This window comes from Phycomyces blakesleeanus, assembly GCF_001638985.1.
Source record: "Phycomyces blakesleeanus NRRL 1555(-) unplaced genomic scaffold PHYBLscaffold_22, whole genome shotgun sequence".
Taxonomy (NCBI): domain Eukaryota; kingdom Fungi; phylum Mucoromycota; class Mucoromycetes; order Mucorales; family Phycomycetaceae; genus Phycomyces; species Phycomyces blakesleeanus.
In genome coordinates, this window is record NW_017265155.1 from 541,239 (window position 1) to 568,038 (window position 26,800).

Here is a 26,800-nt window from a genome sequence, read left to right on the forward strand (position 1 = left end):
TAGTCATATGGACATAAAGAGAACATGGGTCTCTAAGAATTATCCAAAAAAAAAAAGATATGTAGTCAAGTAAACTATTGTGCAATACTTTAGAAACCATATTATTGAGTAGCCTCCAATTAACTTGGATACCACACACACACACACACACACAAATATCATATAACCCTTGTTGTACCATTGTATTAGAGTTGTTTATAGTAAAAGAAATCAAACGTATATTGTTTTTGTTTTTGTTTGGATAAGTAATTGTTTACCGAGATCACTTTGTTTATTTGGGATATGGAGAGAATTTTCAAATGAATACGGTCAAAAAGGCTCATAGATTAGGACCAATACAGCACGAAAGATGATACAATGGCAATCATAAAATGAGGTAATGATGCATTTGATACATTCGGTTCGGTTTGACAATTCAAATGAGATTGAAGCAACTGTTTCAAATGATTTTTTTTTGTAATTAAAGATTTTATAGATTCAATCCCTTGATGAGGTATTGATGATTAGAGTATGAAACAAAAAAAAAAGAATCAGCAAAATATTGGCAGTTCAATTGATTTTTTTTTTGCGTGCTTGACCAAAAAAAAAAAGTAAATACCATCAATAGCTCTTATACATAGAGATGTTTACTCTGTGATATTAATTGAAGTGGTTGTTAAACATTCACTCAAAAGTATGATTAAGATTCCTCAGGCTGTAAAATAAGTCTTTACAAATACTTTGGTCGCTCTGAAAGCTTAGCACTGAGTATACGTAGTTCAAGCCTGATCCTTTAAGCTTAATATTTACATTCATAAATTTGGGTTTCTGTATAGCAAATACAAGGTAGGTATAAGAAATACAAATGTATAAAACAAAAAGATGAAATTCAGTAAGGATCTATATTATGATGGGGAATTATAGTATTTATCCGTTTCAACTAAGAACTTGAGCTATCAAACAATTAGAGAATCGTCAACAATCATTTTTATCTCAACTTTTATGTCAAATTAAACATTTTAGTTACAAGTAGTACCCCCAACAGCTCAATTTAGTTTATTTTACGAAAAATTTACGGTCCTAAATTTTATCTCTCTGCTAAATTTGACAGGGATTTAAAAGTTTTAACTGAAAACGCTCTCAAAATCTATTTCAAAAAAAATTGAACTGTTGGGTGAAGTAGCTTTTTTCTTTGCTAACTTGACGGTGTTTGGTTTTACGAAAGATAAAATATAGCTGACTGTTGGAGATGCTCTTGACATAGCTACCTCGTCTATGAGCTTGAAACTTGGACTACAAAATATTTAAAGTATAATTTTGCGTTTTTTTTTCTTGATGTCATCAAATTCATTCGCATATAAATCATGCTCATAGTATCAAGCCAGAGAAAACAATCCAAAAGAGGTGCTTTTATTTTACTATAGAATCTTTTGATACAATCGAATTACAAGATAGTGCCAATATTGAAGAATTTGAGGGAACAGAAGAAGTAATAATAATAATAATAATAATATAGATATGGTTTCTACTGACCACCAAGGAATATCAAGTCTTCATTTTTCTTTCATTTATTAATTTTAATATTACAAATTAACAGAAACACAAGTGTGACCCACAGACAACCATTGTAAATAGCTAACACTTTATTAAGTATCTTTAGTTTTATCATTATATTAAAATACCTTTAATTTAGCGCATATGTATATATTGAATTAATTAAGTAATAAGATCTTACGGGTGGGCCTAGACCGCTCAAGATGATATGCATAGATAAACTTAAAAGTACGTTTTTTTTAAAAAAAAAAAGTTTCAAAATAGTAAAGTAAATGAGTTTGTTTCAATTTATTTATCTATAATAAAAAATAAAAACAAGCTCCATTTTAAAGAAATATATGTATATATATATAAAATAGGCCATTTTTCTCGCACCAAATGCTTGTAATTGTAGTATATATCTCTCTGTAGCTTAATCACCAAGAGCATTAGGAGCCTTTGTTTTCTATTAGTCTATCGTATCGTCTAAATAAAAGAATTCCATACTAATATTTACCCTTTTTTTTCTTGTTTGTAAATGCAGTAGGAATACAATGATGATCTAAATAAAGATTTTTTTTATCATTTAAAGCTGATGCATTTGAATATGTAAAATTAACATCAATCTCTTGAATTCTACTATGCGCATAATTGTTTTTGACAGTCGATTCAATTAAGTAGACAGATAAGATGATTGGGCTTTGTAGAAATTATATATATATATATATATATTTGTCCAATTCGCAATGGATTAATCAATAATACAGGATTATTTTATTGCTGTATAATAAGATTTATTGAAGCTACAGAATGCTTGGGCACATAATTTTCTAAGCATTAAACTTATTGAATTCTTCCAAACTCTAAGTCCTGACTGGGCCATTCCTCACAAAGTAAACATTCTTTGTAAAAAAATAAAAAAAATAAAAATAAAATTGAGCAATTTTGAGTACTCTCTTGAAGTTTGCTTATTATTATTTTATATTATACATAGTATCGTATGGTTTGACGGGATTGAGAGAATAACTGACGAGTGTATTGCGTTGTTCTATAGATTCTTTCTAGAAACGATCAAATAATAATAATAATAATAATAATAAACAAAAAAAAAATCCTCCATTTATTTGGATGAAAGTTGTCTCCATAGATACAACAAAGCTTAAAAAGATTAGATTAATTAAAGAAAGTTGATCAAACAAGCCAAGAAAAAGGGCTTTACTATTATTCATACAATTTTGGTTTCTCAGACCATGGACTTTGGGTGAAAAACTATATATATATATATATTATTACGATCAATTCTGGTATTTTTCTTTTCTTTTCTATTAAAACACCGAGTTGGATATTTCCATATGTTGTTGCTGGAAACGTCAATTAATATACACACAAGTATAGATTATTGATAGTTGTGATTACTTGACGGTGGATTGGTATTGTTTTCTAAAGTAATTTCTTTCTCTCTATTTTAAAAAATTGCCATGGCAATTGTAGTAAAATAAAGAGGTCTTGAGTACTCAATATAACAATTACCAATGATAGAATATTTATCGGCCCCAAAACAAAAAACAAAAAAGAATGGTTTTTAAAACAAAAGTTGTAAGAATTGTGTATCCAAACTCAAGATATGCCTTATTGTACAATATTGATAGTTACTACCAGTAAGCTTGTATGTGTAGAGTTTAAACTCTTTTGGAATGCTCGTATTAATTTTAATGCGTTTTAGACAGATAGATGTACTAATCAGACAGATGCTTCAAATGAAATATTATTGGTGAAAGGTCGTCGTATCAGATCTTCCTTGAATACCCGGATTGGGAAACGGCGTGCCAGTACTCACAATATAAGAGAGAAGGATCCGGGCTTAGTGGTCTATAAAATAATGGTACATAGGGCAACACGCTGAAAACATGATAAATATATGAATATTTACCTGAATGGCTTCCACTCTGGATCATGACATCGCTGATGCCTTGATAATGTGGTTTTCCGAGTAAATGATTTCCCACAGTTTGTGTATATACAGATATATGGACGTTTTCCGGTATGTGTCCGTCGATGCCTTGCTAGAGAAGATGACTGTGTGTTTGTTAGTTCATTTGAATCGTACACATATTTATTTATTTATATATATATATATAAAAAGATCTTACATCACTAAACGATTTACCGCATAAATCGTATTCGCATGTGTGGGGTCGTTCGCCAGTGTGCGTTCGAAAATGAACAGTTAAAGCCGAGCGCTGAATAAAGTGTTTGCCGCAACCGTTCCATTCGCAGCGGTAGGGCCTCTCGCCGGTGTGAATTCGACGGTGGCGGGAAAGATCGGATCTTCGAGAGAAACATTTACCGCAATCGTCCCAGGTGCACTCAAAAGGCTTATAGTATTCAGAGAGATGTTGTTCGGAAGAAGTAGTTGTTTCGTCTTCTTGGCTATTTAATAAGTTGCGAATGTCCATAGAGATAATTGGTCTTTACTTTTTGCTTTCTTTTTTAATCAATAAAAAAGACAGGCACATATAGAAATAGAAGATAATAGGAGGGATAAATGCTCCTTTTTGGACGTAATACCAAAGGACAAGGAGAATAAGATAAAGATAAAGAAAGAGAAGAAAGAGAGAGAGAGAATATATATATATAAATATATTTGGTTTTGAAAGAAACAAATACATATATGTATACGTAAAGGTTATTTAAATAAATAAAAATTTCATGGCAACCATTGTCTGGTCTAAATTTATAAACAGCGCATTTTTTGATGAATCACGGGGCAGTGTCTACTTGGAAGCAGAACCTTAATGTGTATTAAACAGTATAAATATATATATAGTATGAGTTGAGTGTGGCAAACGTGTGTAACCGATTCTGAAATGACATCTTCATACACTACCTTTCTTTACTCTCTTTGGTCCGTTTTGAGCCCAAAGACGGTCTATTCGAACCTTCAGTCCAAGTTCCTTAGACAAATTAACTCATAGTAGCTTTGATTATCATTCACACTATAGTCTTTATACATAATCTAAGAAAAAAAAAACCTCGTTCTGTATAACAGACACATCACCATACACAGAACTGAGTGACGTCCGCGGAGACCAAAAGAAAATCAAGAAAAAATAATAATAATCAAAAAGAGTGTAATGAGCGCGCTTAATGACAGGATAATCCTCTACTTTCTTTTTTTTTCTTTTTTGATGCTCGAGAATTACAAGCCAACCAATGATAATCAGGTACATTCTTTTTTAGCTGCTGTATATCAGCACGGATCCATTTTCTGCCCCAAACGGTAATACTTCTTTTTTTTTCTCTTTGCTGGTTCTGTTCGGCTCTTTGAATTGAGTTCATTATCAAGAATGAAAATAAACCAATTGTTTTGTCCCGATCACAATTAGAAGAAATGGAACTTGAGGGTTTGAAACTACACCATTAAAACCATTTGAATTGGCAGGGTCGACCTTTTTTTTTTCTCTCTCTTTATTGTTGCTGTTCTTGTTATTGCAAGAATACCTGAGGATCTTTACAAGCCTATAACATTCGGGCACTGGCGGGTTCGTGCGCTGTATTTTTATTTTTATTTTATTTTATTTATATTCAACCTCCCCCAATAAAAATTAAATATTTAATTTTATTGCTTGAGCCATATAAAGAATGAAGACAATGATATTTAACCAGCGTGATGTGTATGTATGATATTCTATTTATTAGATTAACAAACAATTAGTATCTAAAGCAATAAATACTATTCTTCATCTAATCCTTTTAGTAAATCTCAATCATAGCCATAAGCACGAGCCACATCAAGTGCAGAAAATAAAATAAGAAAAAATAAGAGTCTTTATCAAACATGTTTGATGTTGACCCAGTCCCTTTGCCCGTAAATCCGGGAATATAATTAATCAATTCTAGAGGCTTCTCATCTTAAATTGTTTTACTATCCTATCTACTGTACAAGGGCCATCATTTGTGGGTAGGAGAATGATCTAGTGAAACATATCTAGACTATTTTAAACAACAGGCCGTAACTAATAATCATAATATGGTAATCAAAAGGACCGGTTATCTTTATTCAGGACGAAGGCTTTACTGGATTTATTAGCTTCAATCATTACCAAAAAAAAATTAAAAAAAAAGGTCGTAACTAAGGATATCAATCATTTAACAAAAAACCTTACACTAGAACAAGCCAGAAGAAATAAAAAGACCAGCGGAGAACGGTATTCAAATATGCTGTATTTTTAAGAATCTTGAGTAATCAGGCGTTTGTTGGACGCGTTTGAATATATTTATATAAAGAAGCCTTCTAAAATACATCTCTTGAGAAAATCTAACCCCTAAAAAGTTAGCCCTTTTGCTTGGCTTTTGCGAATAGTGTAGATCTGATCAATGTGCCAAAAAAAGAAAAGAAAGAATTAAAACTCAATAATAACGAAAGAATACATTAAGTTTTATATTGGTTGGCTTCAATGCAAAGCACCGAGCGATTGGCTTTTTATACCTGAGAGAAAAAGTTTTGGTATTACAAAAAATAAAAAATAAAGACTAGATAGCTTATTCTAAGAAGCGTCGTATCACCACCGCAGACTTGGCTATTATTTACTTTCGGAAAAAAATGTTGTGTATCCATAACGTAGACCTAGTGAACCCACCAGATAACATGTTTGGTGTAGACAATGATCAAAGCTTGGGTGTGTTTGGAAATTGATGAGTCCACATATCCAAGTGTAGTAAAAAAAGAAAAAAGGGAATAAAAGTGTTCGTCTTTATCAGCGACCAGCGTGGACACATTTGGAACATAACTAAGCTTCATATAAAACGTTTACAAGGACATTTAGCAAAAATAATGGTCAGGGGTATCTTCTTCAAACTGACATATAGGGCAGAGGTCAGTTATCCACAAGATTGGTAATAATTTGAAATACAAAGGATCAAGCAGACAGGAAACTCCTTAGGGCTCTTTACGAAATCGTTTAACTGTCATAAGAAATTCAAAGTTTCCAAAAAATAATAATACGCTACTCGAGAGAGATCAGGATGGTGTATATGTGGGTGAATATGGCGACGAAAATTAGACGTAAAGGTTGTATACAAAGAGGTAGGTATAATCGGGCATGAGTAAGTTTTTATGCCGAGGTTGATCTACGAAAACGGTGGCAAACTGGGAGATACCCAATTGTGCAGTCGATTTTTTTTTCGTAAGAAGGAAGTTCATGATTCGACTTTGGTAACAAAGAACCCTTAGGGAGATATTAAAAAGACATTCTTAATATAAGAAGTTAGTGAGGTTGACAGTATACACCATCCGTATCAGATGACTGCCATTTTGGTTTTCTGTTTCATAAACATATAAATCACGCCAGTGTGAGTCGATTTATATTGTTCGACTGGTTTCATAATATTCTCTAGGCTTTCTTCATTTGCGCTTTTACCAACGGTCATATACTTACTGGTTGTAGCATCTATATTAACAAAAGAAAATCAGCTTCTTGTAATATGGGCGAATCGTATTGTATATGGTTCACAGTGACTTTTTCTTTTTTGTATTGTTGGATATTAGTAAAATCGTCAATCTATTGTATCCGTAATACGCCATAATACTGACATACACTACCCGATTAATTAAAATCAGTGCTAAACCGTTGTTTGCACTTTTAGAATGATATTTATTGGCTATGAAGGCACGCTAATACGCATTCATATGAGATTTCATATCTGAAGCCGTGATCTCATTCTGAATTTCTGATTTTAAAAGTATTTCCATTGCATACTAATGGAGCTCTTGTGATTGCATTCTTCATGTCGGGATGTTTAAGAATGAGTTTACTGATTTGATCAGAACCAGGCCGATTGTTAAATAGTACATTATATGCCAATAAGCTTCTTATTCGCATTGAGAAATATTGAAATTCAATTAACTTTTCAACCAAGTGTCATTAAGCCTGAATCGAAAAAAAAAGACTTTCTTTTTTTTTTATATTAGTATAGACAGTGATCATAGACACGGAATTTGGAAATTAAAAAGGAAGATCGAAAATGTAATATGGTATAATCCCGGTAAGAGCTCCCGAGGAAGAAGTAAGAGGAAAGGAAGAAAGTCCCGAAAAGTGGGAAAGTGTTGGGTCATTGAGGCAGGGAGAAAGGAGAGTGGGAAATCAGTCCAAGGAAACGGATCGTAATCGTAGTTTTCGAGTCCCGCAAGCAAATAGAAATTACTAAATACAAAGATCTGTAATGTATCTATAATAAAGCTGGTTTGTTTTGTAGGAAACACAAGGAGCCAGTGAATGGTATGTAACTTTTTCTACAGATCTGAAGAAGAAGTATTCGTGACTTGCTATTCTTTTTTTTATTCACTCAAGCTTTTATAATTCAGAAAGCAAATACTAGGTAGCGCAAAAAGAAACATATCTCGTAATCACTTCTTCACAAAGAGATGGGTAAGATCAGGAGTTTCTTGTCTCTACCAAAAAAGAAGAGTGATATAAAGCAGGTTCAAGCAGAGACCGAGTGAGAAACAGCCGAAAGAAAAACAAAGATATGCTGAAGTATAACTAAAGAAACCAGAAAGATTTGAGTGATTAAATGTGACCAAGAGGGGAAGAGAGGAGGAAGGTCTTATCCAAGACCTCAAAGTATAAGTACTTACTTTCTAATTGTCATCGTACGTGGTATAGCAATATACTTTTAGAAAGAAGGCTGTGATGAAATGGATCTCTCATTAAAAGGGCTTGCTTCTTTAGTAATGAGAGGTAGAGATATGTTAAAGGTGATTTAGATATTAAGATAGGCTTCACATTATCATCACCGTCCCAAGTAAAGAATATGAAAAAGATCCGTGCTTAATAAAACTATAGCATAATTGAATACAATAGAAAGTAATAATAGTATAATACGAATAAAATACCCTTTCAAAAAATATCTACTATTAAATGTCAAATTGTCATTATATATTTTCATTAGAGAAGTTTTTCTCGTTATGCTAAAAAGAGAGCCAAATGAACATACAGTTTACTTTTTCTATAGCAGCCGACAGATATATTTTATTTTCTGTCTAACTTACAAAATGAATAAATCATGTTTACTGTAGATTCATAAAAGTTTGTTCTGATTTACATGAAAATTGCATAGATTGACTATCACTATCACTTGGCTGATCATAATAAACCACAGGTGAAGTAAAATAGTAATAATAATATGCAAATTGAATTTTATGGTTTGTGCGTCAAACGAAAGAATGAAAGACAGGATTTGGCTTATTTGATCAACATGAATTGACCAATAAAATTAACGTTATTTGAAATTCTCCAGTGCGCATTGAAATTTTAACTTGCGCAAATTGGTACCGTGAGTAATGTACCTCCACCACAAAATAGAATAGGGAAACCGTTACTGCAACAAAGCGGGGCCTAATCTTTGTACGAGTCATTAGGTTGGACAGCTAAGTAAATGCAATGATAAATAAAATAAAAAATACAAAAGTGATGTACAGAGACTCTTTTGATGCTAGTGATGCTGTAAGAAGAGCTGACACAATAGCAAATTAGAGGTTATAGGAACAACCATACTCTTGGACACTCCGAAAATAAACTCTTTAAAGAAGTTGTATTCTGTTTATAAAGCCATATTAAGAATCTAATATCAGAATATATATATATATATATATTTATATATATATTTATATAATGATGAACAGGTAGCGTAATATAGAATAAATTAAGATTAAGTGCTTCGATCATAATTGGCCATAGTCGCATGCTTGCCTTTTTCACCAGCGGACGAATCGGTAACAAAGATTTTTGAAGACTCATCAATCCAAAATGTATAGCTTGGTGCGACTATAACAGATGTCTGTGCTGTAACTATGTGGGACCCATTCTCTTTCTTCTTATAATACATTAAAAATGGAGTTTTTTTAAGCTGTAACGCCGAAAATGGTTTATTAAATCAGGCTTATAATCCTTTAAAGAAAACTTTATAAAAAAGGTGTTGTCTAAACCACCAAAAAATATTAGTTAATATTGTCATTCCCATTTGAAAACCTGATATGTTAGACTCATAAATAAATTTACGTCTTCACACATAGTGTATATAAAGCAGAATGTAGCCAATCTAAAATATCTTGTGGCCAAATTAGAGTTCTATAGTTGCTACAATCATAATTGGAGTAAAGAACTGTTGCACTGCTATGAACAAATCGGTGGGTTGACCCGGACCGTAGTAAGTGCCAAAGAAGAAACAGACTAAAAATTGTGTACACAGTAAATACTCCTGGAATTAACAATGTATTTTGAATGATTGTGCACAGTAAGCAAAAACAAAGTAATTATCCAAGTTTATTTGCTTATTCAGTAATAAAGTTCGAGCATATAAAGAAGTCTTTCGTTCTTTCATTATTCTTCTTATCTTTCTATTAATATACATAATTACAAAAAAAAGTATTGATGGCTAGATTGCTTTTCTTTTCTTTTTCATATTGACGTGATGTTTAATTAAGTTTGGCACTGGGAAAATAAATAAATAAAAAAAGAAATATCTGGGCTACTAGTAAATTCTTTACTTGGCAACTTCTTTAATCAGTATGGTTTATACTTTATACTTAAAGGCTTAGTAACATTCACAGGCCGTTGATGCAATGATATATGATGGGTGTTACTATAATAGCATCTGGTGATACAAATCAAATTAAGTTTTCCTTCTTTCTTTGGAAAAATTGTTGCTATTGTTAGTATTTGTACTGGAACTGGCAGTGCGAGGGGGTTTTTTTTTTAATATTTCCAAAATATCATAGAAAGCTTGAAATTATACATAGGTGATAGCTATACGGAATTATTAATGTACCTTATATACTATTATCTGTTGTGCACAGACGCAAAATATAACATTATGTAAATATATGAAGGTTTATTATGAACAGCTGTCATTCGAAAACGACGCCGTTGTCAGTAGATAGCCACATATTAGACAGAATAAATGAAGGGGGTTATCTGTCATACTAAAACCCCATTATTTGTTTAGGGACTAATGTTGAATAGGTAGATGTGGAAATTGTTCATTTTTTATCTATAAGAACGACACACGGTTAATGAGGCTGAGAGTGTAAATGCAGTAGTCAACAATAACACTAATCAATGCCACCTGGATGTTTAAACAAGCGCAGAATTCTTGAAACAGACGTTGAGATGCAGAAAAAACCTGTCTTCAAATACCAAAATTAACTTTAAAGGGTTAATTACCGGACGTCAATACTTCTGACTAAAATACCAAGCAATATATATTTTATGTAAAGTATACAAAGTATCCAGAAAAATAAATAACAAGATTCCAAAAGGAATGTCTCTAGAAATGTATTCATCTTAAAATCACATTATTTTCTGTATCTTCCCACAATATCAAGTAAGAAGGAAACATTTAAGCTTATCGTTTAAGGTGTCGATATGACACAGCTTATGCTACGTAATTATCAAGAGGTCTCCTGTACCTTTTATTCATCAAGAATTATCATCGAACATCATTCTAATCATTTTGAATATGACTTACCGTAATTGTCAAATTACCCCAGAAAACAAATCTATAATATTTCTTCTATATTCCTATAAGATTAATCTAATTATGACAGTCGAGTACAATACTTGCAAGGCTTAGGATAATATAAGCGTACTAATTATCGGCTACGAGTCGTCAATACATTTGGAGAGGAACTGTGGCTCATTGAAACGCTTAAAAGGAAATATATGACCTAAAACATTATATACAATTTTTTTTTAAAAAAAAGTGGATGAGCAAGTAGTGTAATTTAATGAGCATCAGACTTACTACTGTAACGATACTCTTATCGTTGAAATAGAATTGTAATGGTGGTAAACAAACCAATTGTTATATTCAGTATTATTGAAATAGTGATTTATTTTGATAAAACCATAATGTCATCTAAAAATAACAGATAACATCAAAACATATAACATTGGAGCAGTAAATTAAAATATATTTGTCTGCACCCTTGTTCAAATTCTCTGTATAGTATTTATGAGATATAAACAAGTCCAAAGTCTGGTATTAGAGATAAACCTTTTTGAAAGACGAATATCTAATGCACACGCACGCATTTGCTGAGCTTAGCAGTTAGCTGATAACCATCTGGAAAAGATAAATGAGAGAGTATCCATGGTCTTTTCCACAGCTTCGCAAATTCATATATAATGGGCTGTGATAGTATAAGAGAACTATAGATGGTATAAATGGAAAGTGGATCTACAGCCATATACTAATTCATTTAGATTTTCTTGATTTCTCATCAATCTATATTTATTTTTCAGATTCAATTTTTGTAGTGTATTTCTCACCTTATCGATGATAATACCGCCTCTATTTTATTTGCCTAATATGTCATGTAAAATTCTAATTGTTGGGGACTTCCAGTAGAAACATCAAGTGTTTCCGAAATAGTGGTTCAAAATATAAAGAAAAACATAGCTAACACTAGTAGTATGTTGTGTAAAAATTCTACCAAAATAAATTGTGCAGAATATAACAGTTATCGTGTACTCTGAACATTGTACTAATAGGAACATATGTACTCGACGTTTTCAATATTTAATAAATAACTTTTGTTGTATATATATTTGCCATCTGGAATACAATAGAAAACACAAAACATTACTGAAAAGATCGCTGGTTTTAGGATTGAACTTTGGCCAAGTCGAGTTTCGGTTTCAATAATGCGTGGGTTGTACAAACGATGGCCATAGTGACGATACAGAAAGATATGTTTCATAGTCTGAGGAAAGTCCTTCTTATTATAAGTCTCGGTACAGCAATCCGATGTCTTTTTTTTTAAAAAAAAAAACAATATTTAACTAACACTCTCATCACATGGCTGTGCACCTATTGTATAACCCACAACAGTATCAAACTGGGGATTACTAATGAGAGAGATATTGGTGCATAATTAAGGATATAAGCATCATTTACAGCCATTCAATTCCCAAAAGTCTAGGCATTGATAACTCATTGCGCAATATATGTAATGATAATGGATACTTTCATAACATTCATTCTATAATCCAGCTGAAATTGCTAAAAGGAATCAATGTCATTATCCTTTCATTTTGCATTGGTTATCAACTTACCGACTCTAGGTTCTTTATAATCATAACAATACGCCCAATATCACTAAATAAGTTCTTAGCTCACAGTCTTAATTGCGTTGATTTGTCCATTCACACATATAGAATTAGACTGACGATAATTAGGCCAGAACATTTATGGATGTGATTAGCACCAAAAAGATCTGGAACCGATTCGCTCAAATTAGTTACAGATACTGCGAGAGTAGTTCTTTGGAAGACTTGGATAATACCTCCTTTAGCGTGAAGTTTATGTAAGAGGGGATGCAAGCTTAGAGCGACAGAAATATGTCAGTTCTAGGGTTTACACCGAGAGTTGTTTCTTTCGGTGATACCACCGGCTTCCATCCAATTTTTGGTTTATGCATCTTTAAAGAAGAATAATAAGACATCAGTAGTGACCCAAATCATTCACAAAATATGTAGTCTTGGGCTAATTGGTATTTTACTTAGTTGGATTTGTTTTTTTTTGCCGGTCCTGAGGTTACAGTGACTATGTTGAAAGTAACTGGTATCTATTTCGTCTTCCACGCATCCTTTGTTACTTTCAATATATTTCTCGTTGATCTGTCATCATTTTTCTATTGTCTTTCACATGTTGCATAGACAAGAGTACTTTTTCTCCCCTCTATAGCTTGAATATTGTAATTCTCTGCTGCTGAATTGGCTACATACTTTTGAGGTGAGTTAGCCGTCAATAGGGGTAAAAGGTAACCCGCCTTAAGCTTCCCTATTTTTCTTTAGTGCGTTTCAGAGCATACCTATGACCCCGACACAAGCTCCCCGTAGTTTGTCGTTATCTTTACCAAACATACCAGCACCGAATACAATTAGCAAGATCTTTTCTTTGCCTTGTTCGCTCTGAAATATGAGTTATATATTATTATGGTCCTCCTAATTGCGTAGTAAATAACCTACATAATATTACTTTTCCAACTTGCTTTTTATTGAGAACTCTTATTTTTTTATCCTTACTTTTGGTCTGGCTATTATTCTGGCACAGAATTAATCGACTTCTGAATGAGCTCTAGCAATAAAAACTAAAGAATGTGACCAAAGAAGTGAACATATATTTTGCATACAATTGACAATTAAAGATCTTGAAATTTTGGATGTTGAAACACATGTTTCAATATCTTCTTTTTCTTTTGCTCCTCATTTTTTTTTCAATTGAGCTCGGACGTTGGTGGATCTGATGAGGCTGTGATCTTTCTTCGTATTACATCTTCAGAATTAAGTGTTACTTGAAACACAGGTTTTCGTCCATAGCCCAAAGTAATTAGAAATTATTTAGAATCGGTTTTTGTGGGATAATTCCTCTAAATACAAGCTGGAAGTCCTAAAGCACTCCTCACTGATTGACTAGTATGTTTTTCACTAAAAAATAATAACGAAAAAATTGACTGTATAAACATTTGCTTTGACTACAGATCCATATCAACGGTTATCACAATTTATATATATTCCGCAAGATCAATCGAGTTAAAAACCTTAGTAAATCCAACATCCTGGCTTATTTACTTACGCTTAAAAGTAACATCACTAAAAATATTTTTTGGTTTAAGCACATACTTATTATACACTTTGAAGAATTGTTTAATAATAATAATAAAAATAATAAAAAGGGAGCATTTTTGATCCAAATGGGCAAGTTAAATACAAAAAACAGTAATAAATCCAAATGCGTCAAGTAAAGTAGTCTTTCATTTGTAAGAAGTTTGCTAGAGCACATTAAGATCCACTATTAAAGCACTGTTTTACATTAACTGCTCAAATATTGATCAAACCATCCCATTTCTTCACTCTAGAAAAAACCATTTACTAATGGAAAGTGAGCTATGTGCACCAAAAAGTCCATTCTGGATACCACTTTTTTCTCAGGACAACATCCGAAAAAAATTGAAAATTTAAGTTTTTTGTCTGCTAAGTAAAGTTGTGTATAAAGAAAATACATTCCAGACAGCGCTTGTTTGAGCTAGAAAAAAAACAGATATTCATGGAGATATCAATAGATTTAAAAATGCCAATATCAATGTTTTTACCACTCGAGCAAGCTGTTTAAATGTCTGACAGTAAAAGGATGTGTGCACCAAAAAATTAATCTTACTGTGCGCATGCGAGTGTTTTGTAATATTATTTAGCATCGAGAGCTATCAGGATGCTAATGGAATTTATGTCCATAGAATATTATATATATATGTGTGTGTGTATTTGTCCATTAGAGTATTTTTGTAATCAAAATCTTGTCATATTTCACCTAAACAACAACCAAATCAAACAACGGCGATACTTCTAAGGAAATGTTTCTTCAAATGAAATACACCAAAATAAAACGATGAAGTAATATTGACACCGAGAACTTGTAATACTGATATATAGTAGCTGCATACTTCTTATCACTACCAGTATATTAAATATAATAATAGTGATGATTAGCAGAGAACAGACCAAAATGCTCATAAAAAACAGAACTATAATGGGTTTATGCTGTAGAAGGTTTGGCCTGTTGATTTCAAGGAGTATAAAAGTACGTTACCCCAGCTTAATCCTAAATGCTATGCAAAACCTGTTGCAGGATTTTATAGTTCATTCCAGCTCTAACTATATAGTTCCAGTCTTCAAGGTTAGCAGCTAGGCGTACTTTCCCCCTATTTTAAAATAAATAAATCAATCAAAAAGTATCATACAAAGGTGTCTTTATTAAACACTGGTTAGAATTTCAGTAATTCTTAAAGTTTCCTTGCTGGTAAACATCTTAAGTACTGTGGCTTTACTAATAGTTCAAACCGTTGATCTCTTTTCCATATATCCAAAGATCCATTAAATAAGAATAATAAGAATAATGATACACTGTTGGGAGACAAATGCACCGTTAGGGGCCAATAATACAATGGTAATCCGAAGAATACCCTAATTTAATTAAATAAAGAACAGAGAACCCTCAGCTCAACCTAGTGATTCAGTACATATTCCCGCGTACAGATAAAATAAGTCAGAATATCCAAAAAAAAAAGACTATAAAGCTAGCAGAAAGTAAAAACACATAAACATCTACCACTGAATGAAACACAAATGGACAATTAATGGGTCGCCCCAGAAGATAGGGTGCCACCGAAGAGTCGATTCCAAGTCCCTTTAGCCTACGAGTAAAATATATTTACAATAAATCAACTCTTTTTGAGCCTATATACATAACACCTATGACTATTTAAGCCCTAACGGATAGTGAAAGATGTCGCAAAGAAGACAATGGAATTTTTTTTTTGAAATTAAAGGTCAAAGAAATATTATATATCTAAGCTTGCCAGGATTTCTCTAAATACGTTATCATCAAGGAACTCAACATGATCAAGTCAGCATTGAACTGCTGTAAAACAAACCAAAAACACTTCAAAGGCATTTTACTTATTTTGTCCAATTAAAATAAAAGATCGGCTCTTGTGAATGTGGATATAAGAATCAATTATGTGAATTTGATTAGACAATTTCTTTTTTAAGAGAAAATATACCAATAGTTTGTGAATTATTAATAAAAACACAGTGTAGAAAGTTTAAATGTAACATAAGACTTATTTATTACTTTTTGTTTTTTTTTTGGGGTGAAGAGCTTGGACTAGATTTTAATGTGTGTAAGCCTAGTAAGCTTTGTTTTGGTCAGATCAATATATCACATGTTTATACAAGAACAAAAGATTCCTAGACAAAAGCACATAAAATATGTGCAAGATAATTTTTTTTTTCAAGTTATCATATTTGTATAAAATATAAACTATTATAGCCCTGTGGGTGTACATTAGAAATATTTACACATTTTATAATCAATATCTCCTAAACCCCTTTGTCTCCGAGAAATTGTGCTGTGACTACGGCTAATTCAACTTGGGATCTTGATTATCATTGTCCCTATTCTTAACTACATAAATTTATTACGCATCTTATATAAGTTTGTGAAACCAGAATTCCATAAACATGCCAGGAATCACTAGGTATATTCATGACAGCTGTATAATCAATCGATATCAACCTCAAACAGATCTTACTATAAGTTAATCTTGGTACCTTTCAACGACAATTATACAAATATGATAAAGAGGTACGGGTGCGATTAATGACCTTCTTCTTAGTTTTGTTTTATCTTTCATTTCTATATCAAAATATATATAGCCTTTTATTTTATTTTTGCTCAGACCAGGCACCCCAGCATACCCCGCCTTTAAGCTGAGCCTAACTACCTATATCGTTTGGCTTTATTTGATGAATTTTTGAATTTGTTTTCACTATCCACCCTTTCCTCCTCCTCTTCTTCTTCTGCTTTTTTCTTTTCTTTTTCTTTTTAAACATCAACATCTTGTCTTTGCAGAGCTACTTAATTTCACATGCGCCAACTCCACACTCTATACTCATCCTTTCATCGTACATCAATATCCCCTTCCATACAATGCCAACATTACATCACTACATTTCCTCGTTCAAACACACTCCAAAGATATGCCATTGCAGCATCCCAGCCTTTTCAACAGAATCTATCGGTAAGCCTGTCAATATAAATCTTTAGACTTGATACGTTAAAGTCTCCTGTATAGAATATTCGACAAACCAAGAGAGAGAGAGCGAGGAAGCCAGACAAACATTCAGCTGGATAAAAATAATAACGATTTATTGCTTATATATATTTAGACTTCTACTGAACCGATAGTTCTTGAAGCAGGTCTACCACAGGTAATTCCGACATTCGAGATTTAGGTTTGAGATTCTCCAAGCTCATTTATTGGGATCATTATAGACACATGTTCTTCATCAAAAGATATCTGGGGCACGCATGTTTATTCTCAACAGACCAGAGAAACTCAATGCCCTTAATCTTGGAATGATTAGAAATATAGAGCCACAGTTAAAGGTAAACGGTTTTTTTTTCTCTTTTAGAATAAATGCTAATAGTAATAATAACTTATTTATATATTAATAGGCTTGGGAGGTATCCAAACTAGCAAAGGTTATTTTGATGAAGGGTACTGGAAGTGGAAAGTTTTGTGTTGGAGATGACATATCTGGTAAATATAATATTAGATGGTTTCTTTTATAGATTACGGATTTGTGATGTATATGATATGTGTGTGTGTGAATATATACATATATACATATACCATTGTTTGACTGGAATGAAAGCAGAGGTTCTGTTAAAAGTTAAATCAAAAGATCCGGATGCGCTCTACTTCTTCCAAGAGAAATTTGGCTTAGTGCAGACAATTGCAACATTGAATACGCCATATGTTGCCATATTAGATGGCTATGCATGTAAGGACAACTTCAAATAATGGATTTAGTAAATATCATTCACACAGTCATTTTCTGATTAATTGGGGCTTTACTTTTTTTTTTAGTGGGAGGTGCTACGGGACTTTTTGTACATTGTCCATTTCGAATCGCTACCGAAAAGACCATATTTTCGCTACCTGAGGCCAGTATTGGAGCGTTTCTCAGTTCAGGCTCGAGCTTTTTTCTACCTAAGCTCGATGGTGAGACGGGAACTTATTTGGCTTTGACTGGTGATCGGTTACAAGGAATCGATACATTGTGAGCGTGAGCTTGTTCTGTATGAGGAGGGTACGAAGAATACACAAGACTCATGCGGTCTTTATTACAGCTTTGCTGGCATTGCAACTCACTATGTGCCGTCGTCCCGATTATCAGCCCTAGAAGATCGGCTCATTGATCTGGAAACATCTGAACACGAAATCATCCAACGTGTACTCGAGGAGTTTGTAGATCCTGTGGCTACGGACAAAATTGGATTTACACCAGTTGTACGTGAAACAATTGACAGGTAAGAAAAATATAAAAAGTATTACTCGAGTGAGAGATAGATAGAAAAACACCATAAATGATAGCTATATAAAGATGTATTTATACATATATTTTAGATGCTTTAAATACGACAGTGTGGATGAGATTATTGGTGCACTGGAAAACGAAAAGTCGACTACGTGGATAAGAGAGACAAAGAAGAAGATCATGTCAATGTCACCAACAAGTTTGTGTGTTACCCTGAAGACACTGAGAAAGGCTCAATTTATGTCATTTAATGCTTGTCTTAAACTCGAATTTGATCTTATTCAAAAATATCTAGTAAGTTTCAAAGACAATAACAATTATACGGTGGAAAGAAATTTCGTTTTGTGTGTGTGTATGGACCAACCATGTTCATTCACAATTACAGGTCACCAAAGATTTTCACGAAGGCGTCATTGCAGCGTTTTTGAGTAGACCAAGAAGAAAGCCTCAATGGCAACCGAGCTCACTTGAGGAAATAACTGACGACGATATCGATCAGCTGTACTTTAATGAACCATCACCAAATGCACTCACATTGCCGTCTCGACTCGATATTATAGATCAATACCCTTATTCTCGTTTCGCTCTTCCAACTGAGGATGAGGTTCGACGTGCAGTTACAGGCGAAGGTGCAGAGTTTGGATTTGAAGGTCGACTGAAGGAAGAAAATGATGTGATCGAATGGTTCGAAAAGGGTCACAAACGAAAGTGGGGAGTTAAAGAAAAGGTGCTCGATATTCTAAGGCGCAAAACAGTATCCACTGAAGATGGTCTTGCATGGAAACGCACATTATAGATTTGTAAAATGCGCCTTTTTATTTTTTATTTATATAATGCCATATAACTTTATATACATCTCATATTTATCTACTTTATCTTATTATAAGCATTCATTTCAAGCGTTCCTTTTTACACAGAGAAAAAAATCAAGCATCTGAAATTATGCCAAAGTGTGTGACGCTGATTTTGTACTTCTTTGTGTAAGCCACACTGAATGAGGTTCCTTTGTACCTGGAGGAACTTGTCCAAGATATATATGTATATAAATAAATAAATAAGAATATGGAGAATCACTACACTGTGTTAAATATATCGGAAAGTGCTACTACGGACCAGATTAAGTTGCGGTATAAAGAACTTATTCTTAAAGTAAGCGAAGCAATAATAATAGTATTTTACATTTTAGTCGTTGTTTCTACATGAAAACAGTCTATTGAGTTTATTTAAAAGTCTAGCATCATCCAGATAAGCATACTGCAAATACATTAGATGATGGAGACTATGCTCATCGTATTCTCAAAGCATGGGAAACCCTGAGAGATGCAAAGAAACGTCAAAATTATGATGCAGAACTAAAGGGTAAATTACTCCTCTGGTCACATTCTGCAGTAACTTATTGCGAATAATCTACAGCAAATCGATTTCAACAGCCCGCGATCAATGCAGAGGTGGATTTGGATGACATGGAATATGATGAAGAGACGTGTACATTCTCAATCGAATGTAGATGCTCTGGAATCTATGCAATCAAGGAAGATGATATGGAACAAGGGATTGACGTAGTTTGCTGTGATCTGTGCTCTCTTCGGATACGAGTACTGTATGATGTTTTAGAAGATTAAAGATCGTCATTAATACTACTCAAAGATTGTGTCGATAATTGTTTAGTTTAAATACTTGACTACTAAGAAAGGTTTTACACAATCAATTTCTTATCAAATATCCACATATAGAAAGTTGGATAAATCTGGCACTCTAAATTTTGATACAACTATGCTTTACTGTCGTTCTTGTGATTAGAGTATTATTAAAATTTAACGCCGCGTATATGTATGTTACTTTATGCTGTTTGCATTTAACTCCATGAATCTGATAACCCTGTTTTTGATTGAATTAAATATTAAAAAAAAGTTGATTTGATGCTTGTATGGATACTCGATCAGTTGAAATCTTAATGTGGAGAATCGGTGATAAGCGGAGCCGAAGAAGTCTATGCAAAATGTGTAATTATTTCCTAATATTTTACCAGGAGAATGTATCTTTTATTATGTTTAAATATAAAAAATACAAAGGGATGATATACTGCACAGTGTCATGATAATGAATCTTTTTAAAGAAGGTAAACCCTACATCAGCCACTACACCCTACTGCCCTTGTCATATCCATGCAAGTTGTGTTATATATTACAGGGCAAGAAGAAGAAAAAAATAACAACTGTGACCATTGGTCATATTAAAATCTAGTTTTGGTTAAAAAATGCAAGATCAAAAGAATAAATACAGCTTTTGCCTTTTCCTTTTTGCACAATGACGCCTAAATTTCGGAAATTAAATATCCCGATATTCTTTTTTTTTTTCTTTTTTTAATTGTCGAATAAAATGCCAAAAGAACCAAAGGCCTGTCACAAGGAATCATTAGCCTTTAACTAAATGTCGCTCCTCCGTAACCTACGTTTATTGATGCCTCTTAATGGTAGCCACCGATGGATGACAACAGCAAAACCAAGCATTCCGGAAAGAAAGAAGATTGTGCTTGATGACAAGGAATTGATCGAGACGTTTGTAAAGGGATCTGGACCAGGGGGACAATGCATTAACAAGCGTGTAAGCTGCGTGGACTTGCGCCATATTCCAACCGGTACACGAGTTCAGGCAAGCTCTCGGATTCATTGTGGATAGCAAACCATGGCAAAGTCCAACATTTTTTCTTCTTCTATGCTTCTTCAGTGTCAGCAGACAAGATCGTTGCAGGAAAACCGTGGTATTGCACGCAAATTAATGAGAGAGAAGTTAGATGATCTTTTTAACGGAACTTTGAGCAAAAATGCCCAAAAGGCAGCAAAAGTATCCAAACAAAAGGCTCGAAGTGCTCGTCGATCGAAAAAGAAGTATGCAAAATCTGAAGAAACTTTGGCGCCTGAAGAGACGATTGAATCGAAGTCCATGCCTGAATAATAACGAAATCAATACCTAAAGAGTGGGAAGATCTAAAAAAAAAACATCGACAACACCACTACCACCGCCAAAAATAAGTTTATAGCACTACATAAGAAGCGAGGCTCTTTAAGAATTATATATTTAGCGTCATTGGTATTATATATATGTATAAAAAAATACAAGCAAGATTGAGGCATCAAATGGCTTGAATGGTGTTGGATCTCAAACTGATGATGCGTTCTACTGCAGGAGTTAGTAAGGACGATCCTCCTTTGAACTAATCAGTGCATAGCGAATGGCCATTGGACCCAATGTAATATTGTTAGGGTGGCAAACTTTACACTCTATTATTTATCCTTGACATATCCACTTGCCCGGTCTTATATACCATTAGTTCAATTGAGGGTCTGCCTTCTTTGCTTTTGACTTTTACTTTTCGACACAAAATAAAAAAAAAATAGTAGGATATTCTTTTTCCTTCAAGATATATAAATACAAATCGCTCTCTATAAAAAGGACATCTGGACTGAATTGCTTCTAATACGAATTACAAAACAGTTACAATAATCAAAGATTTCATTCTCTTACATTTAGGTTATCTGTTTCTTTTATTTATGCTTAATAGCCAGAACACACAAGCACGTGTGTGAAATTTAACATTTTTTTTTAACTTCATACAAGCAGCTTGCTCATCGTCAATATATTGTTTGTTTGTTTTTTAATAAAAGAGACTAAAAAATATATTGCTAGTTTTATTGCAATAACCTCAGTCTTTTTTCTTTCGCTGTATTCTTACAATAATAAAAGGTAAACTTATAGATAAAACATTTAATATTTATTAAGTAACTTTATTCTTGTGTATATAAGCGACATTAATAAAAAAATGGCCCATTAGAACTCGAGGATTAGGATAGGCGTAGAATATATAATATTCTATGCAAACGACCGGAGGAGTTTTTTCTTTTACTCTTAAGACTTGCATATTAAACTTGATAATACGAGAAAGAAGAAAAAGGAGGCTATTCATAGACTAGGATGACGTCCTGCCCAAGACACATACACGCACAGAAGAAGAAAGAACAAGAAGCTAAAATAAGATAATAAGATAATAAAAACTTTGTTAGCAATTGAGGGGTCAAGGGGTGAAAAGAAAGGCAAGCCAAGAGGATAAAGCTTGTATAAGGAGTTCACGCTTATACCTTGGTAAAGGAAAGTAAAATAGAGGCATTCAAGTTATTCACTCTTGTCTTTATTTACATCATACTCTCTCACTTCTTGACATTTTTGTGCCAAGAATCATACCCTTTCTCTTCTTCTTTAGTCAAGAACTATGAAAGACACCACAAGAACAACCAACAGCATCAGAAATAGCAAAAAATCATTGGATAAACCAGCAGAGTCATTAAACGTGTCAGTCCAAATCAACCAGGATTTTAATAATTATTGTCCACACTCCATATCTTACTCTCAAGTAATCAAAGGCAATGATGCTGCTCATCGCATTGAGCTATACCAGACATTTTTTCAAATGTGCATAAATGCCGATCCTAAGCTCAGAAAATGGATCAATAAAGTTGACCAAAAAGGTCTTCCGGGATTAATGACCCAAGGTAATTATTTTACTCTACTCAAAAGCATAATTTGATCAGTGCATAAGAAAAAAAAGTTAAATGAGATCACTAGCAAAAGCTCAAAAAATAATTAAATCATATGAATCAGGTTATTGTCCTCCACCAAGACAGTCAATTGACCAGTCAATGCCAACAAAACGTAGTTCTGGAGTGTTCGATCGTATGAGTGGTTCAGTAAGCACTCTGTTCCGCAAAGCTACGGCATCTGTGCCGCCTCGACCGAGTGGGCCCAAGAGTACCGTTGACCCGTCACCCAAGCCTTCCTCGAGCAGATTTTTGGCTAGTTCGTTTGGTCAACTTGGGTTTTCGCGATCTACTTCACGCGTACCTTCCAAATCCGAATCCTCTAGCTCAAAGTCATACCAAAATACGCACAGTCACACAAAGTCATCAATGGATGATGAGCGTTTGAGAACAATGAGATTTTCATTCTCAACTTGTAGCAGAAAAGAAAAATCAAGTAGCCACTCCCATAACAAGTCTCCAAATACTTTTGGGCATTCGAGTGCAAACTTCCTTAGCTGCCTGAAGTTTCAAGATGCTCGTATACCCGGTGATTTGAAGGATAAGCATTTTCTGCATTCAGCAACAAAACCTAGTAAGAAGCAAAAAAGCGCAAGTATCAATTGGGGTAGAGGAAAGCGTGGAAATCATGGATTGAATGAGGCATCAAAAAGCCAGTGTTTACACACTACACCTATTATTGAAATACAAAGAATATGGACTCAGAACTCTGACCCTATGGGCTCTGTCAAACAGGACTACAAGGATTTGTGTACACATGACCCAGTAGTTGCAACCATTCATATGCCTCATGATGAGCAAAATAATAAATCGAGGCGGTCATTTTTGAAGGAAAGGCGGCTCCCTCTTCCGTCGCATTTACTTTACGTCAGAAATAGTGCACCCACCTAAAGACCTATTATCAATTATCAATTCCTCTTTGTACACTTAATAGCTTAGCTTGTATCTTAACATCAAATATTTACACCATAATTATTTACTAAATCAAAATAATCTTAATAATAATAATAAATATATATGTATATGTATATGTATGTATTCTATAATCTATTTCCAACAAGATAGGCATTACAAGAAAAATAACTTTGATAAACTCTACGAAACAAAAAAAGAAGTATATAAGCCGATATTTAGGCTATATGTCTTAGTAGGGTTAAGAATAATTGATCGAACAAGTTATCAAGTGCTATCATTTTCATTATTTCATTTGACATCTCAAGTAACCCGACTCTTTTTATTTGTTTGGGTTTTTTATAGTTTGACTTATACAACCTTTAATAACATGGCAAAAGAGTTTTGTACCAAGAATCTGTACATAGAACAGTTGTTTCAAAAGGTGTTTTTGGTTCCCTACCTTTTCTTTTGGTGCTTTTTTTATTAGTCTCCACAAGCCTAAAAATGATCGCACACTTTTTGTAAGATTGAAATAGGATAGCTTTACTTTGTATACATATAAGACTAGGTCAAATACTTCTCAAGGACAGATAGAGATAATAAAAAAAGAATGGGCTTATATTATTCGCTAGCCAGTACACATATATGGGACATTAGTCAATAAGATTGAAAAGTTCATTTAGTACAGCTGCTCATCATACTTTATTTAAAAATAAATAGCCAGTGTGCTATGACAGTCTTTCCAAATTTTCTTTTTGGCATATATTTACTAACTGGATTTACCTACAAAATTAGATATATTAAATTACAAACTATTTTAGTGAAACATTAGCATAGAACCAAATTATTTACTAGCTCCTATTGTATGTACATGGATTATTGTTGTAACTACTATTATATTTTTTTAAAGAAAATAAAAACAGAAAGAAATACTTTAAAAACGATCTTTATGAATAAATGTACACAAAAAATAAACGTAGATATTTGGAGAGTCAATATGAAATAAAAATGATAAAGAGAAATAGCATATAGCGTATATGTATAGTATTACTTTTACATTAAATACATACACGCAAAGACGCACTCAGATGCTCTTAAAATGTCATATCTAAACTTTTAATAAGATCCATGCAATCAGACAATTTTTTTTTGGGTTTTATATGCTGCTTGTCACACAGTTGCTCATCACTACAACGTATTTGAACGCTTCGTTTTCTGTTGAATCTTCCTATCATCCTGGTTTTATTTTCTTTGACCTCTTTATTGAACAATGACCCCTACTCCCGATAACACCAGCCGAGAAGTTACAAAGGCGTATGCATACTATATTCCAAAAGGTTATTTTTATCTGGCGGCTGAGACTTGGGCGAACTTCAGGGTCGAGCAAACACAAAACTTCTCAAGAACAGAGATTTACGAAAATGATTTAGACGTCATGCTTGCTGCAAATGAAAGCAAGGGCCTGTCCTTCCTACTGTCAAATAATACAACCAATTGTCCGTACCACAAGCCTCCTAACAGTACAAACAGCCCAAATAGACGAGTCATTCAATTTATCTTGGGGCCAGGAGAAGAGAAACTGTTAATACACCAAACTGTTACTTCTCCACTTACTTTTGCATTTATAAGACTTATACAATGTTGTAAGATGTATGAGAATAAGCAAGAAAGCCGTTTGTACCTCCAGAGACCAGTGTTGCTACTTGAGGAAATGGATCGTGTCGTTTTCAAAGATACCTTGGCTCCCAAAGTTGACCATGTCCGTGAAAAACTGTACAAAATTTTGTTTGGGAATATGTCGATAGCTAAAGGAGTTTTACCTTTTTGGAATACGATCTGCGATTGGGCTAGATATCTTCAATCGGATAATCCTGAGCATTGTCTAATATTGGGACTTCAGACTTACAAGCTCGCAAAGCAGTATTGTGCACATAATTAGGATATTTTGCCTATCAAATTAGTTAATTACATTGCCTAGTAGTAGATATAATATAGTATGCCTTATGATTAAAATTACGGTAATAATAATTGTACTCTTTGTAATAATTGTAACCAAAAAATGCTAGGAATAATAAGGAAGAAGGATAATAATACCATATTAGCATGCATTTACTTTTTTTGTTACTCCCTCCTTTGGCAAATAAAGAAAAAGAATACATACTTTAAAGTATATAATGGTAAAGATCTGTAATTCTACCTTTATTGTACTGATAAATATAATATTTTTACTATCGATTCTCAAGATAATTAATCGACCAAGGTTATTTATTCAAGGTAGATATGTATATAACTTTTTATATCCATTCTTTAATGTGTGTATAATCCTTGATTAGCTTGATCTCTTGATTTGAAACTTTTACACCCAACATTGCAAAAAAAAGTTTCAATATTTGATGGCTTAATCTTATATCATATAATTTAGTAAGGTTATTCACAAACCAAAACCAAGATAAATAAACACCACTCAGTTAAATTGAGATTTAATTAATTAAAATATGTGAATAAATATATTTAATGGAAAAGGAGATATACTACTTTGGTCTCCAGCCAAAACAGCACACTGATAGCCATATGGTAACTTGAGCCTACTATGATCCCAAGATGATCTATTAAACTATTCTTGTGATAAAATCAAAAAAAGAGCTGATATCCCATGTTCGTGCATGTTCGAAAATCTTCGCGTGGAGTTTTAATAAAGTCAATGATAGTAAAATAGCAAAATAATAAAAATAACAATAATAGTAATATTGAAAAGAAGCCGTCAATTCTAATTAAAGAATAAAAAAGAGAAAAGAAAGTCTCCATAGAGAACACCAAAAAAAAAGATAAAGAAAGAATGACTTGAATAGAAGAAGT

General features: G+C 33.1%; 8 protein-coding genes across 8 annotated transcripts; 5 read left to right on the forward strand and 3 right to left on the reverse strand.

The window, feature by feature from the left end:
* Nucleotides 1–2,355: 2,355 nt before the first annotated feature.
* PHYBLDRAFT_172528 (C2H2-type zinc finger transcription factor) lies at nt 2,356–3,968 on the reverse strand (the record flags this gene model as incomplete). Its single annotated transcript, XM_018436822.1, has 4 exons — nt 2,356–2,414; nt 2,732–2,781; nt 3,443–3,588; nt 3,663–3,968. The coding sequence occupies 4 exons, from the start codon at nt 3,966–3,968 to the stop codon at nt 2,356–2,358; spliced, it is 561 nt and encodes a 186-aa protein (XP_018287317.1).
* A 4,613-nt stretch (nt 3,969–8,581) lies between these two features.
* PHYBLDRAFT_172529 (hypothetical protein) lies at nt 8,582–9,399 on the reverse strand (the record flags this gene model as incomplete). The annotated part of the gene is made up of 4 exons (XM_018436823.1): nt 8,582–8,653; nt 8,861–8,941; nt 9,064–9,110; nt 9,273–9,399. 4 exons carry the CDS (start codon nt 9,397–9,399, stop codon nt 8,582–8,584), a joined length of 327 nt encoding a protein of 108 aa, XP_018287318.1.
* Nucleotides 9,400–10,563: 1,164 nt separating this feature from the next.
* On the reverse strand, nt 10,564–12,653 carry PHYBLDRAFT_172530 (hypothetical protein; the record flags this gene model as incomplete). The annotated part of the gene is made up of 5 exons (XM_018436824.1): nt 10,564–10,695; nt 11,041–11,071; nt 11,176–11,239; nt 12,190–12,325; nt 12,630–12,653. 5 exons carry the CDS (start codon nt 12,651–12,653, stop codon nt 10,564–10,566), a joined length of 387 nt encoding a protein of 128 aa, XP_018287319.1.
* A 4,792-nt stretch (nt 12,654–17,445) lies between these two features.
* PHYBLDRAFT_135883 (hypothetical protein) lies at nt 17,446–19,316 on the forward strand (the record flags this gene model as incomplete). The annotated part of the gene is made up of 7 exons (XM_018429751.1): nt 17,446–17,523; nt 17,593–17,677; nt 17,796–17,921; nt 18,008–18,200; nt 18,271–18,450; nt 18,548–18,752; nt 18,844–19,316. The coding sequence occupies 7 exons, from the start codon at nt 17,446–17,448 to the stop codon at nt 19,252–19,254; spliced, it is 1,278 nt and encodes a 425-aa protein (XP_018287320.1). The 3' UTR covers nt 19,255–19,316.
* Nucleotides 19,317–19,520: 204 nt separating this feature from the next.
* PHYBLDRAFT_149681 (hypothetical protein) lies at nt 19,521–20,080 on the forward strand (the record flags this gene model as incomplete). The annotated part of the gene is made up of 3 exons (XM_018432315.1): nt 19,521–19,607; nt 19,694–19,817; nt 19,872–20,080. The coding sequence occupies 3 exons, from the start codon at nt 19,521–19,523 to the stop codon at nt 20,078–20,080; spliced, it is 420 nt and encodes a 139-aa protein (XP_018287321.1).
* An 808-nt stretch (nt 20,081–20,888) lies between these two features.
* Nucleotides 20,889–21,413, forward strand: PHYBLDRAFT_149682 (hypothetical protein; the record flags this gene model as incomplete). The annotated part of the gene is made up of 2 exons (XM_018432316.1): nt 20,889–21,062; nt 21,138–21,413. The coding sequence occupies 2 exons, from the start codon at nt 20,889–20,891 to the stop codon at nt 21,411–21,413; spliced, it is 450 nt and encodes a 149-aa protein (XP_018287322.1).
* A 1,312-nt stretch (nt 21,414–22,725) lies between these two features.
* PHYBLDRAFT_66752 (hypothetical protein) lies at nt 22,726–23,941 on the forward strand (the record flags this gene model as incomplete). Its single annotated transcript, XM_018441683.1, has 2 exons — nt 22,726–23,005; nt 23,115–23,941. The coding sequence occupies 2 exons, from the start codon at nt 22,726–22,728 to the stop codon at nt 23,939–23,941; spliced, it is 1,107 nt and encodes a 368-aa protein (XP_018287323.1).
* A 1,273-nt stretch (nt 23,942–25,214) lies between these two features.
* Nucleotides 25,215–25,883, forward strand: PHYBLDRAFT_172535 (hypothetical protein; the record flags this gene model as incomplete). Its single annotated transcript, XM_018436825.1, has 1 exon — nt 25,215–25,883. One exon carries the CDS (start codon nt 25,215–25,217, stop codon nt 25,881–25,883), a length of 669 nt encoding a protein of 222 aa, XP_018287324.1.
* Nucleotides 25,884–26,800: the final 917 nt, after the last annotated feature.